Here is a 20,729-nt window from a genome sequence, read left to right as displayed (position 1 = left end):
TAGTAAATTAATTTTAGTAAATCGGGGAAGGCTGTGAATGCACCCTGGGAGGTAAATATTCTCAGCAATAATGAATGAGGGAAGAAAAGAAAATAATGTAAGCTAATTTCTTTAGTATTCAACACTTTGCAATATTTAACAGAAAATTGATGCAACTCTGACCTGTAGCATCAACGGGCTCAAGTGCAAACCCTTCCTCTTCATCTGGCAACAGTACAGTCTCACTCATTGGATGGTTTTCTGCTTCATATAGTGACTCTTCGTGGCTGGAATGCACTGTGAAACAGCCAGCCATGGCCCAATTTAAATACAATCACTGTGCAATGTAGCAAACAACTTCTCAGGAACAGGACACATTAATCAAACTTGATTTTATACCAATTTGATTTGATACCAATCAAACTCGGTATCAATCAAGAAGTTTAAGCATTAGAATAGGAAGATTAAGTCTTAAAATACAAAAATATTTTTTTTTTCTTTCTGACATAACACTTCTAAAGTACTACTTAAATATTTTTCATTTCAGCAGTTTCCTGGGATGTCTAGTCAAACTAAGCCTGCAACATCCCTAGAAGGCAGACAGAAGAAATGTCTAATGCAAAAAAAGTATTTCTATCAAAGTTGTGTGACAGAGACAGAATTCCAAGATTGGCTCAAATTGTACCTGAGATCTAAGCAATTAAGAAAAAAGGAAAAAGAAAAGTCAAGACAGGAAAAAAGCAAGGAATAAGATAACGATAACAGAGCACACCAGCAAGAAAGACAAAAGCTCATTAAGTGATGAGAAGGAGCAGAGGCATTACACACTCACCCACTGCACTGTCACCAGGGAGCTCCTGTGAGAAAGGAACTTCTTCCAGATCAAGAAGGTCTTTAATTAGGCTATTTTGCTCAGCTTTCAACAGATCGTCTGAAAAATAAAATGCATCATTTCAATCATGTCAAATTTTACAATTTACAGTATATCACCTGCATTAACAGAGAGGTAAATGTCTCAGATAAAGACCTCAAACCTGCTCTGATCAACAGGTGAAATGTATAGAGACCATTCAGACACAAACAAGTAAGACAGTACTTATGCAATAGGGCAGCAGAATCTTTCCTAATGAATTATTCAGAAGGAGACACAGAACTAAGCATCTCCTGTGAAATCAACAGGAACTGAGGGCACTTGGGAACTCGGAGGAAGTGTGCAGCACCTGTCCAATCAGTCCTAACACTAACTTGGAGGCTGTTTTATAATTAGAAGAAAAAAAAAACTATGTAAAAATGTCAAAAGTGATTAGCACATATTATAAATTAAATTATTTGCTAGATAAGCAGTTGTAAACAAACTAGGTGAGGTAAATAAGCAGAAAATAGCAACACACCCTGGTACGATATTTATTGCTATATGTTTTTAGATGGAACTTGAACATTTTTAACAAAAATTTAACAATCCAGGCACAAAAGCTACTTAGTTCTTTTTGTCTTACGGTGATATGGAGGGGGGGGGCCGGGGGGAGATGGGGTGACAACCTCACATATACACTACTTACCCCTATAGTGTTTTATTTGTCAAAGAAAATATTAATTTGAATAAACATGCAGGTAGAAACGGAGAACACAGAAGCAGAATTCTAAGAGTTTCCCTCTCGCCACCTTTTTTTTTTTAAAATGTGCTTCTAGGTTAAAAATTTACATATCAGTTGAAGCCAAGTACAAGTTTTTGTATTTGCATTGTTAACACTTAATAAAGGCCATTTGTATATAAATTCTAAACCCATTAATTACTACTCTTCCCCAAGCTGGTCTTTTAATATTGCAGGCATGAGGTGACATGAATTGTTCAATCCAAGCACTACTACAGGTAATTAATATGAAAGCTAGCTCTTTGCCATTCATTTCCAAACCTTTACAAGTCATGCCTTTCTTTTGCGGCGGGCACAGAAAGCAAGTAATATAAAAAGAAAATCTGTAGGGTTCTCTCTTGAGCAATAATGTACAAAACAAGAGCCAAGGAAAATGCACTGAAATGGATTGCAAGCAGTAATTTCAAACGATCATTCATATACGACATTTTTCATGCCGGATGCTTGCAGTGCCATAGTTAAGTTAGCTCCACTGAGAAGCAGGCTATGTTACCTCAGGCGCAGCACTGTGCAATTGCAGTTATACTGCGTCTAGAACCAGAACTACTTTATCAGAGCCAGCTCTGTCGTGCACACCACTGTACACACACACACACACACACACACATACACGTACACACGCACACACACACACACATACATATACTGAAAGGCTGCGGCCGTTGTGAACCGAGGGAAATTCTGGCCTCAACCCTTTTGTGAACAATAAGAACTACATAAAGTGCCTTTTTTGCCAGGTTTTCTTTCCCCACCCCCATCAACAAAATTATACCTACTAGCTTCTGTTGCAGGAAAAACTTTCATTTATGAGAAATGATCATCCTAAATATTTGTTTGCACCAGATCAACTGAAAGCACATAATGGGAAGGGGAAAACCGGGGCGAGGAGGATAACAGAGAAGTGGGAAAATGAGTGTGTGTTTATGTGCTCTATACACACACAGGCAAAGACAAGTGGGATGCAGGAAGGAGGCAAGACACAATGAGAGCAAAGGAGAAACAAGAGTTTTGGGCTACAAACACTAGAACGCCTTTTATAAAAATGGTGAAATACATTATTTCACTACAGGGCAGAGTTAAGGTTCTTTAACTATCCTTACTGCACACTTCTGTATCTTAACAGGTTTGGGTTTCCTGTCAATCCAACTTTTACTTTTAACTGGTATTGTATTTAAGATACTTTCATGGGTTTTTTGTTTTTTTTTTTACTTTAAATGACTCGTATGCACTCGATAATTCCATTTTAACTTTTTTATCTGGAAATATATAAATGAACTGAGATGAATAATCATGACTAGTGCAACACTAAAAGTGTAAATAGAAACTTCCAGATTATCATAGACAAAAATGTTTTAAATAAAAATATAATTTCCATTTAGAAAAGCATCACATTTTAGAACTTCTTGGATAGTTTATATTAGATTCTGTTAATGTATGGAAAAAAACATACCAATCATATCCCCAGCAGCCTCTTCATCTCCAAAACCATCAAGTTTAAATATATATGCATCTTCACACAGCCTAGATTTGTCTCCAGTGAGGCTCGAAGAGTTGTGATCAGCCAAAAGACTATTAGTACTTATTAGTATGCTGTCATCAAAGAAGTTATGCTGCCTTAGTATTGCGGTCTCCTCACCTGAAAAAACATACATATATACACTCTCATCTAAGTATTGACTAACCATTTTCCTCAATATGGGCTATGTCAAATGTATATAAAAAATATCCAAATAAGGTTGCAATGTTACCGTCACTATTTCAGCATTTTATGAAGAACAGAATAATTTCAGCTAGTTTAGCAAATTGACTAATTGCATTGGGTTGTATGCTTATTTACACTAAGGTCGCTTTCCACTGTTCTGGGAAAGCAGTTGTGCTAGCTGATTTATGAGCAGGGATCCTCATTTTCTCAGATTAAACAATATCCCCAATTTTGGGGGTTAAAAAGTAACCCAAAATCCACATTTTTCTGTGATTAAAATGAAATGCCACTAATATACACCCACACACACATTATATGTAGTGTGTGTAATACACACATATACATATATATATAATACACACACATATATATGAATACATATACACACATGTACATATACATATTAGTGGCATTTCATTTTAATCATAGAAAAATATGCATTTTGGGTTATTTTTTTAACCCCAAAATTGGGGATTTTTTTCATCAGAGAAAAGCAAGATCCCTGCTTATGAGGCACACTCAGGAGGCGAGTCCATACTGCATGGCAGGCCAGCCCCCTCACGTGCAGAGTAGCACCTCCACCCTTGATTTAGGGGTTTCTGAGGGGGGTCAGAGCTCAGGTTAGAGGCAACATTCAAGTGAGAAAGAACTTGAACTGGGCTTTGGATCATGTTCAAAGAGAATAAGCAGAGGATTCATCATAGAAAGCAAACAGATCCTTCATACCATAAGCTTTAAGAGCTTAAATAATACATCAGAACAAAGCAGGATTTTATAAATCATTAACAGTGTAAGTTCTTTTGCATATAAAATACAATTTAATTTCTCAACTCTTCTTACCAAAATTCCCCTCACAGAGAAGTATATCCCTTCCATAGTCCTCTCTAAGGGTGATGTCTTCAGCTCTGCTCTGATTCAAACAGAAGTGTTCAGCAACATCAATGGCACTAAGGAAAAACAAAATATACCAAATATAAGATGAGCTGGAAGTGCGGGGAGTCGGAATGTGAACGATCTGTATCCAGAGGGCCTCTATCTTTGCGTATCTAAGTTTAACGATAGAGACAACCGCTACGTTCGAAGGCCCCCCAAACACTTCAACAGCTATCAACTTTTCTGGGAGAAGAAATGCAGTCTCCCTAAAGAGTCAGAATGCAAAACATTTACAGCTTTATTGATTCAAAACAACTCTTCATATTGCGTCTAGATGCTAAAAAGATAACCGTATGGCATCTGACAAACAGATGCTGTGTGTTCCTTAGAATAGACACCTTTAAGCAAACAGAAAGGAGACTCCTTTACTAATTGAAGCATCTAAGTCATCTTTGAGGAAGCCTATGCAACACCTAACCATAATCCAGTCACAAAAGCATGATGTGCAAGAGAAAAGCATTTAGCATTTAGCTTCATGCACAGAGAAAAGATCTTCTTGGGGCTTCAGTGCCTGAAACTTCATGAGCAACAAGCAAGGTGAACTCCCCCCAAGTTTCTGCCTCCTTGTTCAAGAGTAGGCAAAGTCCCTTAATAACATCATCCAAACTACTTTTTTGCCCCTAGAAGTCTCACCAACATCTGGTCCAACTTCAGGTTCTACCAATTCGCTAGTGGACAGCATTTTTTTTGTCTCCAGTCTTCATTCAAATAAATTACATGATGATACTCAAAAACTTGCAATTAAAGAATTATTTTTTTTTGCAAAAATCTAGTTGGTCTAATGAAAGACCAACACATCATCTCTACCACAAGTTCTGATTCCACAATGATACTCTGAAACCTAAGTTCAAACTACTGTTTCACTGGGAAGGTCTTCACTGATAAAATGAGACCGAAATAACTTTACAGACACATAATTCCTGTGATTGTAGGCACGTATATACGGCTTGGAATTCAGAAAAAAAAATGAGTTATCTGTTCAAATGGAACCTCTGAGCTCTTTGCTTGCTGGCAACCAGCAAGAAAACACATTTCTAGCTCTGGACACAAAGTCAGGCAAAATACTATTATAAACACATGAAGAAACATTTACTTCAAGTCAGGTAGTGGTGTGTCAAAATCATGGAAGTCTTCAGGCAACGTGATGGAGCGATAAGTCGCTTCAAAGTTCTCTTTTGGAAGGTCAACAAGTCCTAAGGAAAAAGTGCAAAACATAGAGACACGAGTAGCGATACCATACCAAGAAGTCCATCCAATATGACGGTAAACGCATCCAGAGGACTTGTTGCCATCATAAATAATAAGAGCAAAGCTTAAGTAGTTTGTCAACAGAGCCCCCAAGGTGGAATGAAGCCCTTAATTAATGCACAGTTTAGAAGCTTAATATTTAGTGCTGTGCACATAAAAAGTATGGGGCTGTTAAAAAAAAGGCAAAGGTGTTGAAATGTTCCAAAGCTGCTGTAAGTACGAGCAGCTCTTCAAAGCTACAGACGATGTTGGCAACTAGTGACTAATACAGGTACCTTAAAGTTGTTTAAGTTTACATTGCAATGTTTCCTGTTTTCTAGCTAATGTTTTCAACATCAAAAACGTACAAAGCAAAGCTGCAAATACGTGGTTCTTGTCGTACTACAAGCTACCTTGATATTTATTTATCAATCAAAATATAGTTTGCACTTATCTGATGCCTTTCTACCAACGTTTGGAAATGTTTTGAAGCCTTTAACTAATGATGCCTTTTACCACCCTTGAGAGGCAGGCACCAGGAGGTAGTGTTTCCCCCATTTTACAGATATATAAACTAGTAGGTTAAGCAACTTGCTCCAAGCTCACGTTCTCAGGCAGTGACAGTGCTGGAAGCAGAACCTGAGGTTCTTCTGTCTTCACCTAATTGTGAGAGCAGAAGACAACCTTTCACCAAAAGATAACTTACCGTAAGACAGCTTTCGTATTCTTTAGGGTGTGCGCACATAGGTAGTTACTGTGATTTTATTCCCCAGGCTTGTTTGCCTCACCATAACTTGTGTGTGCCCAGACTCTCAAGGGCACCAGGAAGCCAAAAAGATGAAAAGGTTAAATTAAGTAAGCATTAAACTTCAGCATTAGGCACCAGGAAGTCAGAATCAATAATATGTACCGGACTGGAATATCTCAAATGAAAGGTGAAGACAGGAACCTGAAAGAGGTACGGACAGACAGACGCAGAATCCTGTCTATACCTGGACGAAAGGCCATCTTCATTTTCACCAAAGCTTCACTGCAGTCTGCCAAGAGGTACTTTGTCTTTCGGTGATAAATTCGCACCACTCCCAAGAGCAGGTGCCCTGAGGTTCGCAGAGCAATTCTGACCTACAATGATTTTTTTAAATCCTTTAACGCATATTGCAAAACCATTAAGATTAAACACATTTAGGGATTAACCTTGTAATGTATGTTGAAGAGGAAAAGCGGTATTGTACGTTATAATGAAAATTCTGGAGTTCTGCATGACTATTGTTGGCTATTTTAAACGGGAGAATTATGGACTTTATACCAGTAAAATCCATAACTTTCTGACTGCAGCCAGCACTACAGACTGATGCCGAGATGCAGGAGACGAGATTACCCAAAGAAGAAAAGAACATCACACGCTAAGGAAACTACAGGTCAACACGTGCAATGACACTTATTTAAACTGCAGTACATCCTAATAATATTATTAATGAAACAGTTTTAAATAAACCACCTGGGCAAGGATACTATTTGGTGTTCTTCAGCTAAGTTTCTAATGAACAAGAGTTTTTGCTGATAAATCTTGCGCTAACTCAAAATCTTGGTGTCTCTGTTAGCCCTGCTCTGTGTATTTAACTATGTACATATCTAGATATAATAGGGGACTAGGAAAGATCCTGAAGAAAAAGAAGGAAGATTAGGCCTTTTTAAAGATTTGTTACTTATTACGAAAGTGGCAAAAGTGTTACCCCAAATGCTTTCATTATTCACTTCGTTAGTTCAATTAAGCAACTCTCTTTTCAACCCTCTCTCGAGACAGGTGTTCCTGTATACACACCAGAGTGCAGGATTTTCTAAATAGCATTTTCTAAAATGTACTTTTCTGCTGTAAGAAATACACTTTACATCCTTCAGGCATAAAACAGCAAGCGTATTACTCGGACTTTGCCACTTAACGGATGTTTTGACCCAGTAAAAAAACTGAATAAAACCTGACAAAACAGACAGAGCCACCAGTTGCTTAAATTGAAACAAAAGGGGCAAATTTGGTTTTATCAAGTAAGAAGGCAGACCCGGACACAGGCATGGGCGAACGGACCCAGACAGAAAGGGGGTCCGAAAATGGTAATTTTTTTTTCTGTTGTCCAATTATTATTACCATTATCCCTGGCGAAGCGGGGCCCAATACTAAAAGTTCGCCTGGGGCCACCGGGAGTCTAGGTCTGGTGCTAAACGAAGGTCTATAATCCTTGCGTGCAGATGCTTTTCCTCTAGCGAAGACTGACATTTCTATAGCAGGAAACTCCTTGCATTAGTTACGTACCTTCGGCGAGACGATCTTTTCGATAGTCATCTCTAAATTACATTCAAATATATGAGCTCTTGTGAGCTTCTTCTCCCAGTGGGCAGCAAGCCATATCTTGGCCAGCGGCTCCCGCTTGTTCACAAGCAAATGCATGTAAAACATGTCGCCCGGCTCCTGTGGCTGCGCTCACGCCAACTAGGGAAACCATATAAAATAGGTGTTAAAAAACCCCAACGAGAACTCATGATTTCATGGACGGGCTAGAAGACTTCCAGCGCTCATCGCGAGACCCCAAATCCTTTGGGCCGTGATGCATCGAGGTGCGCGATAGACGGCGGCCGGCGGGCGAGATCTCGCACTGGGGCTGGGAGGGACGAGTCCAGCCCCAAACCTGGGGCAGGATCGGCCCCGTCCCAACCATAATCCCAATGTCGACAGGGCCGACGGCACGGTCGGTATCGGGGGGCAGCGAGGGCCCCACGTCGGGGGCGTTTGGGCGCCCCGGCTCTGGAAAGAAATTGGATATTTCCACCGGGCGGCAGAGAAGAGCCCCCTCTGTGTGCCTGGCTGCGGGGAGATTCCTGAGGGGGTTTTGGGGGGCTGCATTTGTGGGGGGGCGGTTAAACCTCCCTCCTGGGTGTGAGGGAGACCCCAGAGGGGCAGGGTGGGGTCCCAGAGCCCCTGGCTGAGGGGGGGGGCGCACCCAGCGCAGGGCGTCGTGTGTGGGGGGGGGCAGGGTGTTCCCGCCTCAGCACCTCCCGCCACGGCGCATGCGCGGCGCGGCGGCGCCCCCTGGGGCCGCGCGGCGGAGCTGCAGGCTCCGAGCTGCGGTGCGCGTCCAACCCGGGCGCACGTGTGTACGGCGGCGGCGGCGCTGCAGCGCTTCTCCCGGCCCTGCCGCCCCGCGGGACGGCTTGCAGCACGGGCAGCGGTGAGCCGGCCCCGCAAAGAGCCTGCTCGCTGCACTCGGGTACCCCTGGGGAAATGCAATGCCTTGCTCAGTGCAAGGGATGAGAGCCAGCCCTCCAAAAAGCTTGCTTTCTGCACCCAGGTACCCCAGGGGAAATGCAATGAGTTGCCCGGTGCAAGGGATGCGAGCCAGCCCAGCAAAGAGCCCGCTCGCTGCACTCAGGTACCCCAGGGGAAATGCAGTGTGTTGCCCGGTGCAAGGGATGCGAGCCAGCCCCACAAAGAGACCACTCGCTGCACTCGGGTACCTCAGGGGAAATGCAGTGTGTTGCCCTGGTGCAAGGGATGCGAGCCAGCCCCACAAAGAGCCTGCTCGCTGCACTCGGGTACCCCAGGGGAAATGCAGTGTGTTGCCCGGTGCAAGGGATGCGAGCCAGCCCCGCAAAGAGACCACTCGCTGCACTCAGGTACCTCAGGGGAAATGCAATATGTTGCCCGGTGCAAGGGATGGGAGCCAGCCCCACAAAGAGCCCGCTCGATGCACTCGGGTACCCCAGGGGAAATGCAATATGTTGGCCGGTGCAAGGGATGTGAGCCAGCCCCACAAAGAGCCCGCTCGATGCACTCGGGTACCCCAGGGGAAATGTAATGTGTTGCCCGGTGCAAGGGATGTGAGCCAGCCCCACAAAGAGCCCGCTCGATGCACTCGGGTACCCCAGGGGAAATGTAATGTGTTGCCCGGTGCAAGGGATGCGAGCCAGCCCAGCAAAGAGCCCGCTCGCTGCACTCGGGTACCCCAGGGGAAATGCAATGTGTTGCCCGGTGCAAGGGATGCGAGCCAGCCCAGCAAAGAGCCCGCTTGCTGCACTCAGGTACCTCAGGGGAAATACAATGCCTTACTCTGTGCAAGGGATGGGGTTTGCCCCCGCAGGAGAAAGGCCCCGACTGATCTGCCGCTGGAGCAGATTCCCTCGGAGCTATGCTGGCACGAGCGACTGCAGAACAGGACTCGATTTGCAGACACGGCAGCCCTCGTGCAGCTACCGCCCGGGTTTTTGAACCAACGGACTGGAAGGATAAGGCGATGAGGCTGGAGGTCCCTGCCCTGTCTATGAAAGAGCATACAACAAACCCAGCCCCAAGGAAATAAACCGGCCTTACCTTGTGCCCTGAGCTGTGATCACCTGCGTGGAGCTGGACCCATAGCATTCAGCCTGGAGTTTGGCCAGAGCTTTGGATGTCGTCTCAGCCACCCGCCGGGGCCAGGGCAAGAGGCATTTCCTTGGAAGCAGTCAGACCACACACAGCTCTGGACAGCACCCCTTGGGCTGCACTCCCACGCGCACAGACAGGCCGTGCCGAGACGAGAGCCCCTGTGTGATGGGATCTGTCCACTCTCCCATTGCTGCCTGCATCAGCTGGCAGGGGGGTGTGTGGCTCAGCCCAGTTCCTGGGGCTAACCATAGGAGTAACCCTCCCCCAGCAATAGCGACCCAGGCCAGAGCAGGCTCAGCTGCTTCATTTACTCCTATTAGCAAAGCAAGCGTGCAAGAAGAATGAACAGGATGGTGTCTTGCCTTCTGCGCTCTCCGTGGATTTGCCTTTGCTACGTTCTCAGACTGCAAGACAGACAAAACGCAGCTGGATTTCCACATCCCCAACTGGATATGCAACATGGGGGGGACACACATCCTCTCTTTTCACTTACAAACCAAGCATGTTTGAAGTAAGAACAATGCTAGACCCCCCCCACACCTCATTCTACAATTGCTTTTCCAAACCGACACTTTGAACAGTGACTGATGAGGGCTGGCACCAGGTGGCACTGTCCCTGGGAAGGAAAAATCCAGCGCTTGGCTGTCTGACAGCTGGACTAGGACACTTCCCTCCCAGCCAGTGACATCCTGGGGGTGCTCGTCACGAGACTGGCAGGCACGTGACGGGTGCTGGCTTTGCATTTCATAGCGCACCGTCATGTCCCAGCGGCACGGCCCAGCTCACAGCGGGCAGAGAGTTCACAGCTTTCCTGCCGGGCTGCCGCAGGCTCCCCACCGCACGTACTCGACACGTGTGACATTACTCACGCTGCGTCTGAACGGACTTTGCTGTGAAGAAGCTTTCCTCCCTTTGCTTGCTTGCTTCAAGCATGCAACTGAAACAGGAGTTTGCGTGAGCTGGTACCAGGCCCAGGGGCAGAAAACCTGGCAGCATCAGTGCTTAAAAAATAATTAAAAAAAATAAAAAATCAGCATGTTTAGCATTTCTTTGACCGGGTAATTGCAAGCTCCTTCCTAGTGCTGTGTTCCAAGGTCACTGCAAGCACTTGCTCTCAATCCAGCAACTTCCTAGAAAGAAGCCCAGGCATCTGTTGCAATATCTAGCTGGTGAAGGGTTCCCTTCTCTCTGATCCAGTAGTTAGGAGCTTCCTCTGAGTCGGTCTTGCAGATCTGCACTTTTTCCTCGGGCACGATTTATCCAGTCCTTGCCAGGTTCTTTGCAGCTGCTCCATTTGCATGTACGCTGATGCCTGTGCACACAACATGCCTGATCTCTGAACACACGCAGTTATCAGGACAGACTGGGCTTACCACGTGCAGGTGCGCAGGGAGGATCTCTACGTCTCAAGCAGGTTATTCCCAGAGGTTTTCAAGGCAACTCATAGAAACCTGCTGGCACAGCAAATCCCACGTGTAAGCACGTTCACAGGCCTTTCCCGATGTCTGCAGGAGCTTCCAGTAGAGCGGAGAAACCTCAGCACGTCGTTTTTTGCAGGACTTCTGTAGCAAGGACCTAATTCTGTTTCTGGCAAACATCCAAAATGAAAGGGTTTCCTTCCCCTTTTTCTCCTTTCCAGTCCCAGCGCTTTAAATTGCTGGACTGAAATGCCCTGCACCTGCTTCTCCTCTTTCCAGGCTAACAGAAGCCGGTGTGCTTTAGGACCCTTGTTCCAGTGGTGAGGAAGAGAGAAAACCACTGGCAGGAAGGGCAATGTGGTTGAAGAACCGCGGTGGGAGGAAGGCTAGGAGACTGCGGTATCGATGAGGGGTGGGATGAAACAAGCTGTACCCGCCTACAGCTGCCCGCTGGCACGAGCGTGGGTGGCAGGCTCTGCAGGTACTACAGAATAATGGCAGGGACCTCAGGACCCTCTCACCTGACCCCAGCACCGATGCAGGAGGCGTTGTTTTAACAAAGGAAAAGTTAGCTCCACTCTCAGCTGGTTTCCAAGCCGAAACGGTGATGCCAGGTGTGTGCATGCGTGCATGTGCAGGCAGCATGTCGGGGGGAGGAGATACCATCATGAATGCGTTTCAGTCCGTCTCCCCTTCCCAAGTACTGCCCTCCATGCCCATGCTGATTTATAAATAACCAGCACAATGCAGAAAAGTAATGGGGTTCTCACAGTCCTGTCGCATCCACTTTGCTTTACAATAGAGCAAGGCCAGTGGCATCCTTCTGCATTACAGAGCCTCTGCCCCACACGTCAGCGGCTGCCAGCTCTCCGCACAAGGTACCGCTCTTCCCCCATGGCTTCTCGCCTCTCCCTAGGGGCCTGGTGTTAGCTGGAGATAATTAAACTTCAGGGATCCTTGCTGAAGATGTTTAAAACCATTCCTTGTGCCAGCCCCGGGATGGTCTAGCTTGAGCATGCTGCAGCGTTCAACTACTCCCCCACACCCCGCCAAGCCTTTTTTGGCTTGGGAATCAGTCCTTTGCCCTGTGGATTGCATGTGTAGCAGAGTGAGGTTCCCTCTAGGGAAACCACCCACCTTCCAGCATTTTTCTACATCGGTTTTGCATGGCAAGGGCTAAGCAGCTTTTAATGCACAGGTGAAAGGGGCTCCCTTTGGCCTGAGAGCGCTCCTGGCAGCAGCCCAGCGCTCTCCAGTAGCAGGTGTCCTCGCAAAGAGGGCGAGGAGGGGCCTAGAGACAGCAGCAGCCTCCTTGCTCCTGGTGACAATAAAAGGCTGTTTGCAGTCCCATTTTCTTGGCTCAGTGTCATTTCCACACATGGAGCTGTTTCATCATCTAGCACAACCTGCCTAACAAAGCTCTCTTTGCAGAAAGAAAACCTCCGTCAGCGGAGGGGACTCTCCCTCCGGAAACCTGCAGAGCGCTAGGCAAGGGACTCTGCCTTTCACGCAATGAGAAGTACGTCACCAGACATTTTTTTCTTGAAATACTTTGGACATAAATGGGCGTGGGGGTATCATGGATCCAGCCTGGGAAATAAGCTATAGCCAAATATACCGTGCCCAGTGAGGGGGGGAGAATGGGATGAAATTTGCACTTAGATGGTTGTGAACTTGCCTCTCTGCTGGATATCATGGAAAGGACAGGTGTGTGTTAGGATCAGGGGACTGAAGTGGTTGCGATGGATGTTTTGCATTCATCAAAGTGCCATATTTTGAGACTCTTATTCTGGTTTGCTAGCACGGTCTCCAGGAGCAGTACCGTTGATTCAAGGGTAAAGTGAGCCTGAATGGGAACAGGAGTGTCCTGATCTATATGACTCCAGGTGTCAAAGCAAACCATGCCAGAGGTGACCTTGCTCGTGATGGTTTGCAGTGGAGCATGGAAGTAGCACTGGGCCATGCGTGGGGAGCTGGAAAGAAACATGTATGAGACATGTGTCTGGGACACTTTTATTGCAAAAGGCAGGGCTTCCTAGCTTTGGTGTCCCGAGAGAAATGGGATCAAGCAGCCACAGCCACTTGGGGTGCGGACAGCCGCACAGACACGTTAGCAATACTAATCCGTGGCGAGAATTTTAAACCACTTGTTCATACAGGATCCGATCCGTTTGACCCTGCAAGGAGCAGGCACAGCTTCTACCTGGGGTTGACTGGAGAGACGGGTTTATTTCCCGATGAACATCAATTCTGTTTGTCGGCGCGCTAGGGGACGGAGTTCCTCCTGCTGGTCTCCCCTTTCAGCGGAGAAGTCGGGCTGTCTGTGGGGGCCGGCACACCCATGTCCTCCGAACTGGACCGAGCTCTGGTGCTCACGGGCTCCCTGCTGGGGTCTGAACGCTCCCAGTAAGCGCACTCCGCTTTCAGGTCCTGCATGCCGGCGTGTAGCTGTAGCAGCTTCTCCCGCAGCCTCTGGTCCTGGAGCTGCATCTCGGACTGCAGCGGGACATAAGAAGATAGAGGCAGGCTGAGTCTCTAGCACCGCACTAGACCCTGGATCCTGAGCCTGATCTGGTAGAGCGGACAGACAGGCACAGCAGAGCTGATGCAAGGGAACCATCTTGTCTAAGCGCAGAGGTGCTTTCTGAACACCCCCAGCCCTTGACTTCTTCCTACCTCGTTCGCTGTCCTAGGCCAACTAGATTTGTGAAGATAACTGCGTGAAGGGGCCAGCGAGGATGAGGAGAGGGGCTGCAGATGGAGGGACATAAGGGGCACAGGGTGAAAGGTTGCTGAACACATCTCATGCGTTGAAGGGTGGGGAAAAGAAACTTTATACAAGATGAAGGGACAGGTGGGAAAGACCCTCTGCTTTCAAGAGGAGCCTGGGTTTGACGATTGTGTCTTCGTACTCGTCTGTCTACAGCAGTGGTTTTCAATCTGCAGTCCACATGGGGTCCAAGGACTGTCTAAGGGGTCCGCGGAAGATGACTATGGTCAATTAAAAGTATGTGAATACCTACTCTTACAGTTCAAAGGGGTGCACACCTACACGCAAAGTTTCCAAAGAGATCCACAAATGAAAAAGAAGGTCGCAAATCACTGGTCTAAAGGAACCAGCCGAACTCAGGCATAGCTGCATTATTATTAAGGGTGTGATATCAGTACAGCCATCAGGAATATCATCAGTATAAGCGAACAGGCTATCTGAGCGTAAGGCGCATTTATGCGGATGTAACGGTGCCCACGCTGGCACTTCTGCTGATTTAGCTACTTGCGGAGAGAAGCTGCACTCCTCACCTGAGCAGCTCGCCTGGGCTGAAACGCGAGAGGCCAGAGGCTGAACATCAGCTGCCCCTGCCCGCAGGGCGAGAGGACAAGTGAACGGACGGGGAATGCAGAAAGCAACTCAGTGCACCAGAGAGGCAAAATCAGGGAGATGGCATGCCTGAGAGAGTCAGCCCATTGGTAACCCTGCATGGCTGCAGGATGAGTCCAGAGACTGGTACTGCACAGACACTGAGGAAAAGCAAATTCCTGTCTCAGAGGCCTTGCTATCTCAGCAGGCCAGACTGGAGGGAAAAAAAGCCCCATTTTACAGGTAAGGCAACTGAGGCAATGAGGGATCAGTGGACTTGCCCAAGGTCACCTGGTGAGTCTGGTGCCAGGCAGATTCACCTGTGCAACAGCCCTGATGCCAGGACCTTTCCTAGCTCCGCAGACCCCAGAGATGAGTGATTTGGGGCCAGTGTGTCAGGGTGAGGGGTGCGGAGAGGCCTGAGAGCCCACGTGACAGCACATGCATCTGAGCAGCAAGATGCCCTGGCTTAGCATGGCGGGGCACACGTCGTGGGTGTGCTGTTACACAGAGATGCAGTCTATCCTCGTGTGCCCGGGTAGGAGGCACTGGAAGTACAGGGACGGACACAGATCGTTGCCTCTGTGCAGGGCTGTGCCCGAGCTCCAGAAACGCTCAGCTGTTTTCTCCTTCATCGAGGCCTGACCTCTGCGTCACCTTGAGACGCGCGTGTCTGCTGGCGCGCAGGCTGCGGTGGAAAGCTATGAATACTAACGAGGCAGCAAGGAAACTTTACCTCCCAGGCAGGACCACAGCCAAGGCAGCCTCAGCACGGCACCCCGGCGCAGGCTGCCTCCAGCACCCCGATGATGACAGCCAGGCCCTGCAGCATCCTCTCCCCCTTCCCCACTCCTCCATGCTCCTCTTTCCCTCTCGTCCTCCCATTCCCAGGCCCTGCACGGGCTCTCCTGTGCCCTCTTTCCCCCAAAAGCACATTTAATCCTCTTCCTGATGTGGACCCCTCTTCTGCTCCTCCACCCCATGCATTGCCCCCTCCCCGTCTCTCATGCCTCTTTCCTTCCCACCCCATGTCTAGCTATTTCTCAGCTTCTCTCTCACCTGCTACCACTAGCTTACATGCCTTTTCTCCTCCTGTCTTCTCTGGCCTCCCTGCCTTTGGCTGTAGCGCTCTCTTGCTGCCCAGAGCTGAAGCACGAATCCTGGCCCCCTTCTCCCTGTGCCCCCTGCCCTCATGCTTGCAGCCCGAGATCCCCGTGGTCCATACTCCAGGCTCCCCCTTCTTGGGGATCGCGTGGCCTTATGTTCAACCCTCCATTGCAGCAGGGGGGAAAGGTCTACCTGGAACAGGGGAGGGCAGTCAACCTTGAGCCCTTGCATATCCCACGTCACAGTCAACCTCCACCCATGCAGCAGGCAGCACGGTGCTTCTTGGTGCTCCGTTGCTTTCCTGCTCGCTGCAGGCTCAGGCCATTGGAGAGCGCTGGCATTTTGCAGGAGGGAGCCAGGACATGGCTGCTGTCACCCTTGATTATTGGGGAGATCTCACTCCCTGCCAGCTGAGCCCCTGCTGTAAGGCTCGACACCGTTCCTGGCACCGAGCGTCAGAGGATGAGGCATAGGAGCAATCACATGGTTGGGCCTTTCCAGCTGGCTGATGGCTCCGGTCACCTGGCTTCGTCCCACTGAGACAGGCTTGATGAGTAAACATCAGCACAGAGACAGTGAGCAGGTCCTGGAGCAGACGTGCCACTATTTCTGACCAGTGCGCTTGGTGTCGCACTGCTCTAGCTTCCCAGGCTGTAGGGAAGAGTCACCATATACCGTACGTAAAGCACTCTGAATGCCCCATCAATGGTAGCTCAGTGTGTGCACACACGTGTGTATATGCACGCTCTAGCACATACACTCTCACCCTGGCACAAAAAAAAAAAAAGTCACCAATCTCTGGGGACTGCGAAGCTAAGAAGGGTCCTTGCATCAGGGCGGTCACATAGGTAAATCACCTGGCACCAGACTCACCAGGTGACCTTGGGTAAGTCTCCTGATCCCTCATTGCCTCAGTTTTCCCACTTGTAAAATGGGGCTCTTTGCTCATAAGGCACTTCGAGTGCTCCATAAATGATGGTTCAGTGTGTGCGTGCACGTGTGTATATGCATACCGACACGTGGTTTTGCGAGCGCGTGTTCTTATGAACTTGAACTTGCGAATGAACTCCCATTTCTGTGGGCAAACCAATGTGAGAATTTCTGAACCTGTTTGCATGAATGGGTGCATGTAGACTCGCGTGCCAGTCTTCATGTTTGCATGCTTGTTTCAGGTGTATGGGCACGCGCACGTGTCTGGATGCACTCATTGTCACAGCACAGAAAGGGTTAGCAGTAGGGCTATAAAACTGGAAAAGCTCTTACCAGTTCTCTCCTCAGCCAGGCCAGGGCATGCTCTAGATGTGCTTTCTGCTCCTCCTCCAGTTGCATTCTCCCAGCACAAAGCAACCATGAAATCGCCAGCCCTACGTGCTGGGCAGACAAACTAAGGACTCTGGGATCTCTCCCCTCTGCCCCCACCTCGTCCTCGAGCTGCTCTGGGGCTGCTACACACAGCTCCGCAGCCTGTCCTGTGCAGCAGTGCCGGGGAGTGAGGAAAACAGAAGCAACTGGTGACTCAACTTTGGAAATGGGTTTGTTTTTTTTTCCCCTCTCTCTCCAGACTGCAGCACTCGGAGCAGGGAGGGAGCAGCAAGTCACGCACAACAGCACCTGACCTCCAGCGCTTCCACAAAGAGCGGACACGGGCTGCTTGCTTCAGGCAGGAGAGAAAGCAGCACAAGCCAAGCAGGGAGGCCAAGCTGCCACTTGCTCTCGGCAGAAGTGCTGGAGACGGGAACACACAGGCAGAGCAGCTGGGAGAGGAACCTGGGAGGGGGGAATATCAAGGCCATGCATCTTGCTGGTGGCAGCTGTTGTGGTCAAATTGCTTGGTAGAGCTTCACTCCCCGTTGAGACCTCCGAGACAGGGCCTAAGGGACTTGCCCAGGATGCTGAAGCCTATAGGAAAGCAAGGAGCTGGACCATGCTCTGCAGTCCTCCCACCTTTGACATCCTTCCTAATGCATGTCCATGCACACCCCTGCAGCGGGGACCAGGGCCCTAAGAGAGGCTGCTGCATAACAAGGATCTGCAGGCCTGGGATGCTATGTAGGATCTGGGATTGTCTTCCCAGGGGCAACACACCACACAAGAGAGCCCCCCCGCCCCCCTTCCCCTCCGTCCCAGGCCTTTCCTGCTGCACAAGTGCCATGTTCCTTGCCTGCAAAGAGAGGTGGCAGGTGCTCCGGGGTGGGCAGAAGTCAGCTGTTATCAGCAAGGTGGAGCAAGAGGATCCGTCTGCTCCTCTATAGGTGCCATGGGGGTTTTGAACCCTGCAGGCAGCCTATGGCACATCTTCCCTGCCCTGGACCATGACAGGAGCACAGCAGCAAAGCCTGGCCTGCCCACTCTGCACCTGCCATGCTCCAAAATGGAAGTGATGCAGCACTTAGAGCAGCGCTGGACCCACGCCGATGAGCTCACCGTCTCAGGGAGGCTCACAGACAAGCACTGGGTAAGCCCCCCCAGGCTAGGCCATCTGTTTGGGCAGGGGCATGCCCGGAGCAGGCATGCCATGCTTCCTAGCATGGCTTGGAGGCAGCAGAGAAATGCCCTCAGAGTAGGGGTGCTTTTTTCACCTCCATGCTGCCTTTCAGCACGCAGCAGGACTTGTCAGCAGGGCTCAGCCAGCTGCTTCTCCAGGACAAATGGCGCATAGCAGTCACACTGGGACAGGGATAGCCGTGCCCCCTGGCTGAACTGGGGGGCCTGGCACAGCCACCCACCAAGAAGCAGCTCTGGGCATAGAGCTCCTTCCTTCCCCTGCACGGGAGCAGGCACTGCTGCAGGGACGTCACTCAGGCTGTGCCTGGTTAATTGGGGTGGCAGAGGCCGTGTGCACGAGGGGAGTCCAAAGGGAGACGGGCTCCAGGGGGGAGTCACAGCCGCCTCCTCCCCCTGTCCCAGAGCCGGTGGCTGCACTCCCAATTCTCCACCCGCTTCTCAGGAGCAAACCCCCCTCCACAGCAAATCATGCTCACCAGGGCTGCTTGCTCAAAGGCACCAACCCTCTCTTCATCTCGTTACCCCAGGTGTGCGTGCAGCAGCCAGCGCTTCCCTGCTCCTCTCTGGGACATGTCCGTGCCTAGCAGGGAGAAGCACTGGGGAAGCCACGTAGCGTGAATGGGTCAGCAGGGACCTACAGAACTAGGCACCTCTCACCGGTAAGTGGGGTTGGAGGCAGAGAAGAGGCCCCTGCTCCCCAGAGCCTATGAGATGCCCTGGGCATGGCAGGAGCCTGCTACACAGGGTACAAGTGGTCAACACAACACCAGTCCCACCCACCTCCCCCTTGGGTCTGGAAGGCATAGGCATAGGCAGTGCCCCGCAGCGCAGAGCCTCACCTCTTGGCGCTCCCAGCCGGCTGCCAAGGTCTCCCCCAGGAGGCAACCTGCCAGCTACAACCTCCAGCCAGGGGATTCCTCCCTCTTGCTGCAGCTCCCTTTGATGAGTGCCAAGGCTGCCTTTTATATCCCAGCAGGCCAATCTCTCCAGCACCTGCTCCCAGGCACCTGCTCTGCCAGTCCCTAGCTTAAAGGGGCCAAGGCCCGGTGCTGGTACACTAGGGGTGTCCAGCTTTTCAGGCCTAGCTTGCTCTGAGCCTGATTTTCTGAAGGTGGGTGCTCTGCTTGTCCTGCACACCAAGCCTTTTGGGGGTCTCAGGTGGGGCTCCCAAATCACGTGGTCTTGGAGATCCTGGACACGGCATTCAGGATCCCATTAAAGGCACTCAAAGTAATAAACAGCTTCTTTCTCTGCTAGCAGCACCCCAGGGAGACTTTCTTTGTTACAGCAAGCTCCGATGTGTCTGCAGAGATAATGTTCCACCCGTGCGCCTCTCCGACCTTGAGAGCCTGCTCCCGGGAAGGGCAGCAAAGGGCAGGCTCCGACCCTGGTCCATTGCTAGGGCTGTGGGATGAATGGATATTGTTCCTCTCATGAGCAGGAGCAACGATGGGCCAACTCTATCCAGCGTGGAAGTGTCAAGCGTGGGAGTCGTTGCTCCTAGATGTGGTGGATGCTGAGAGTTCAGCCACATTCACATTCACAAAGGGACTGGACATGCGCTTGGAGGAAGGGGCGTCGTTAGCTTTGAAGCACCGGAGCGAGGGGCACGGCCTCCGCATCAGGACTTCCTGGACCTGAAATGCTGGAGGCTGCTGGTGAGAGGGGAGAAAACCCCTGGTGAGACCCAGTCACTCTCCCTTCAGCCTCTGCTCTCTGCTGCTGTGTGACACAGGCCTATTTGACGTACCTGCACTTCCAAAAAAACTCACGGACTGGAACCTATGAGCCTCCCTGAACAAGGCAGGTCGCTGGGGACATACCAGTTAATTCCTTGGGACAACAAAAAAGAAAACAAACAGGAGCGAGGCCACGGGTGGGCATCAAGCAAAGCACACCAGCGAGTGCCCACCGCCCCGAGGGAGCCTGTGGCTGCCGAGCAGTGAACCCCTGTCCAGGGACGTGAGCGGAGCAGTGCCAGCGAAGCAGCCCCACACTCACCCTGGTCGTAGAGATGGGCGCATGGTGCACACTACTTCTACCGAGCACCCTCTACCCCTTAAAACCCATGCCCCGGAGCCCCCAATGCCACCTGCTCCAGCCCCTGGCACTCCCATGCAGGATGGGCGCGTGCTGGGGCTTGGCCAGGAGGTCCCGGGACTCGGTGTGACAGGACAGGTGCGGGGAGCAGTGCAGCCGGAGGCTGTGGAGGGGGCTGCCGGACCCGCAGCTCGGTGGGTCCCCAGTGGGCCGGGGGGGGCACGGACTCCTCCAGCCCTGCGCTGGCGGGGAGGCGGGTCTGGCGCGGCTCGTCCTCCTCCTCCTCCTCCGCTCCAGCGGCCCCGCAGCCCGGGAGAAGAGCCGGGCGGGAGGCGGGGCGGCTCGCGGAGCCTGCGTGGCTGCGGGGGCTGCGGGGCGGGGATGCCCGGGCCAT

General features: G+C 50.1%; 2 protein-coding genes across 5 annotated transcripts in view; both read right to left on the bottom strand.

Moving 5' to 3' along the window:
• RAD21L1 (RAD21 cohesin complex component like 1) overlaps nt 1-17,879 on the bottom strand; it is a 27,837-nt gene extending 9,958 nt beyond the window's left edge. Inside the window, exons 1-8 of one of the 4 annotated variants that reach the window (XM_006274257.4) lie at nt 17,054-17,879; nt 7,802-7,978; nt 6,486-6,615; nt 5,360-5,459; nt 4,174-4,280; nt 3,082-3,267; nt 812-910; nt 163-276 (exon numbers count right to left, since the gene is read on the bottom strand). In XM_006274257.4, coding sequence (XP_006274319.2) covers nt 163-276; nt 812-910; nt 3,082-3,267; nt 4,174-4,280; nt 5,360-5,459; nt 6,486-6,615; nt 7,802-7,945 — 880 coding nt within the window. In that variant the 5' untranslated portion in view covers nt 7,946-7,978; nt 17,054-17,879. Of the gene's footprint in view, nt 1-162; nt 277-811; nt 911-3,081; nt 3,268-4,173; nt 4,281-5,359; nt 5,460-6,485; nt 6,616-7,801; nt 7,979-8,486; nt 8,545-9,853; nt 13,593-17,053 lie in introns of those variants that run through there. The other 3 variants (XM_019483763.2, XM_059713148.1, XM_019483764.2) reach the window with 3 other exon arrangements.
• Nucleotides 13,591-20,729, bottom strand: C9H20orf202 (chromosome 9 C20orf202 homolog). Its single transcript, XM_059713054.1, has 2 exons — nt 20,520-20,729; nt 13,591-13,821 (listed from the first exon to the last, which is right to left on the bottom strand). Exons 1-2 carry the CDS (start codon nt 20,727-20,729, stop codon nt 13,591-13,593), a joined length of 441 nt encoding a protein of 146 aa, XP_059569037.1.

This window comes from Alligator mississippiensis, chromosome 9, assembly GCF_030867095.1.
Source record: "Alligator mississippiensis isolate rAllMis1 chromosome 9, rAllMis1, whole genome shotgun sequence".
Taxonomy (NCBI): domain Eukaryota; kingdom Metazoa; phylum Chordata; order Crocodylia; family Alligatoridae; genus Alligator; species Alligator mississippiensis.
Note: the sequence above shows the minus strand (reverse complement) of the source record. Positions and strands in the feature narration are given on the sequence as shown.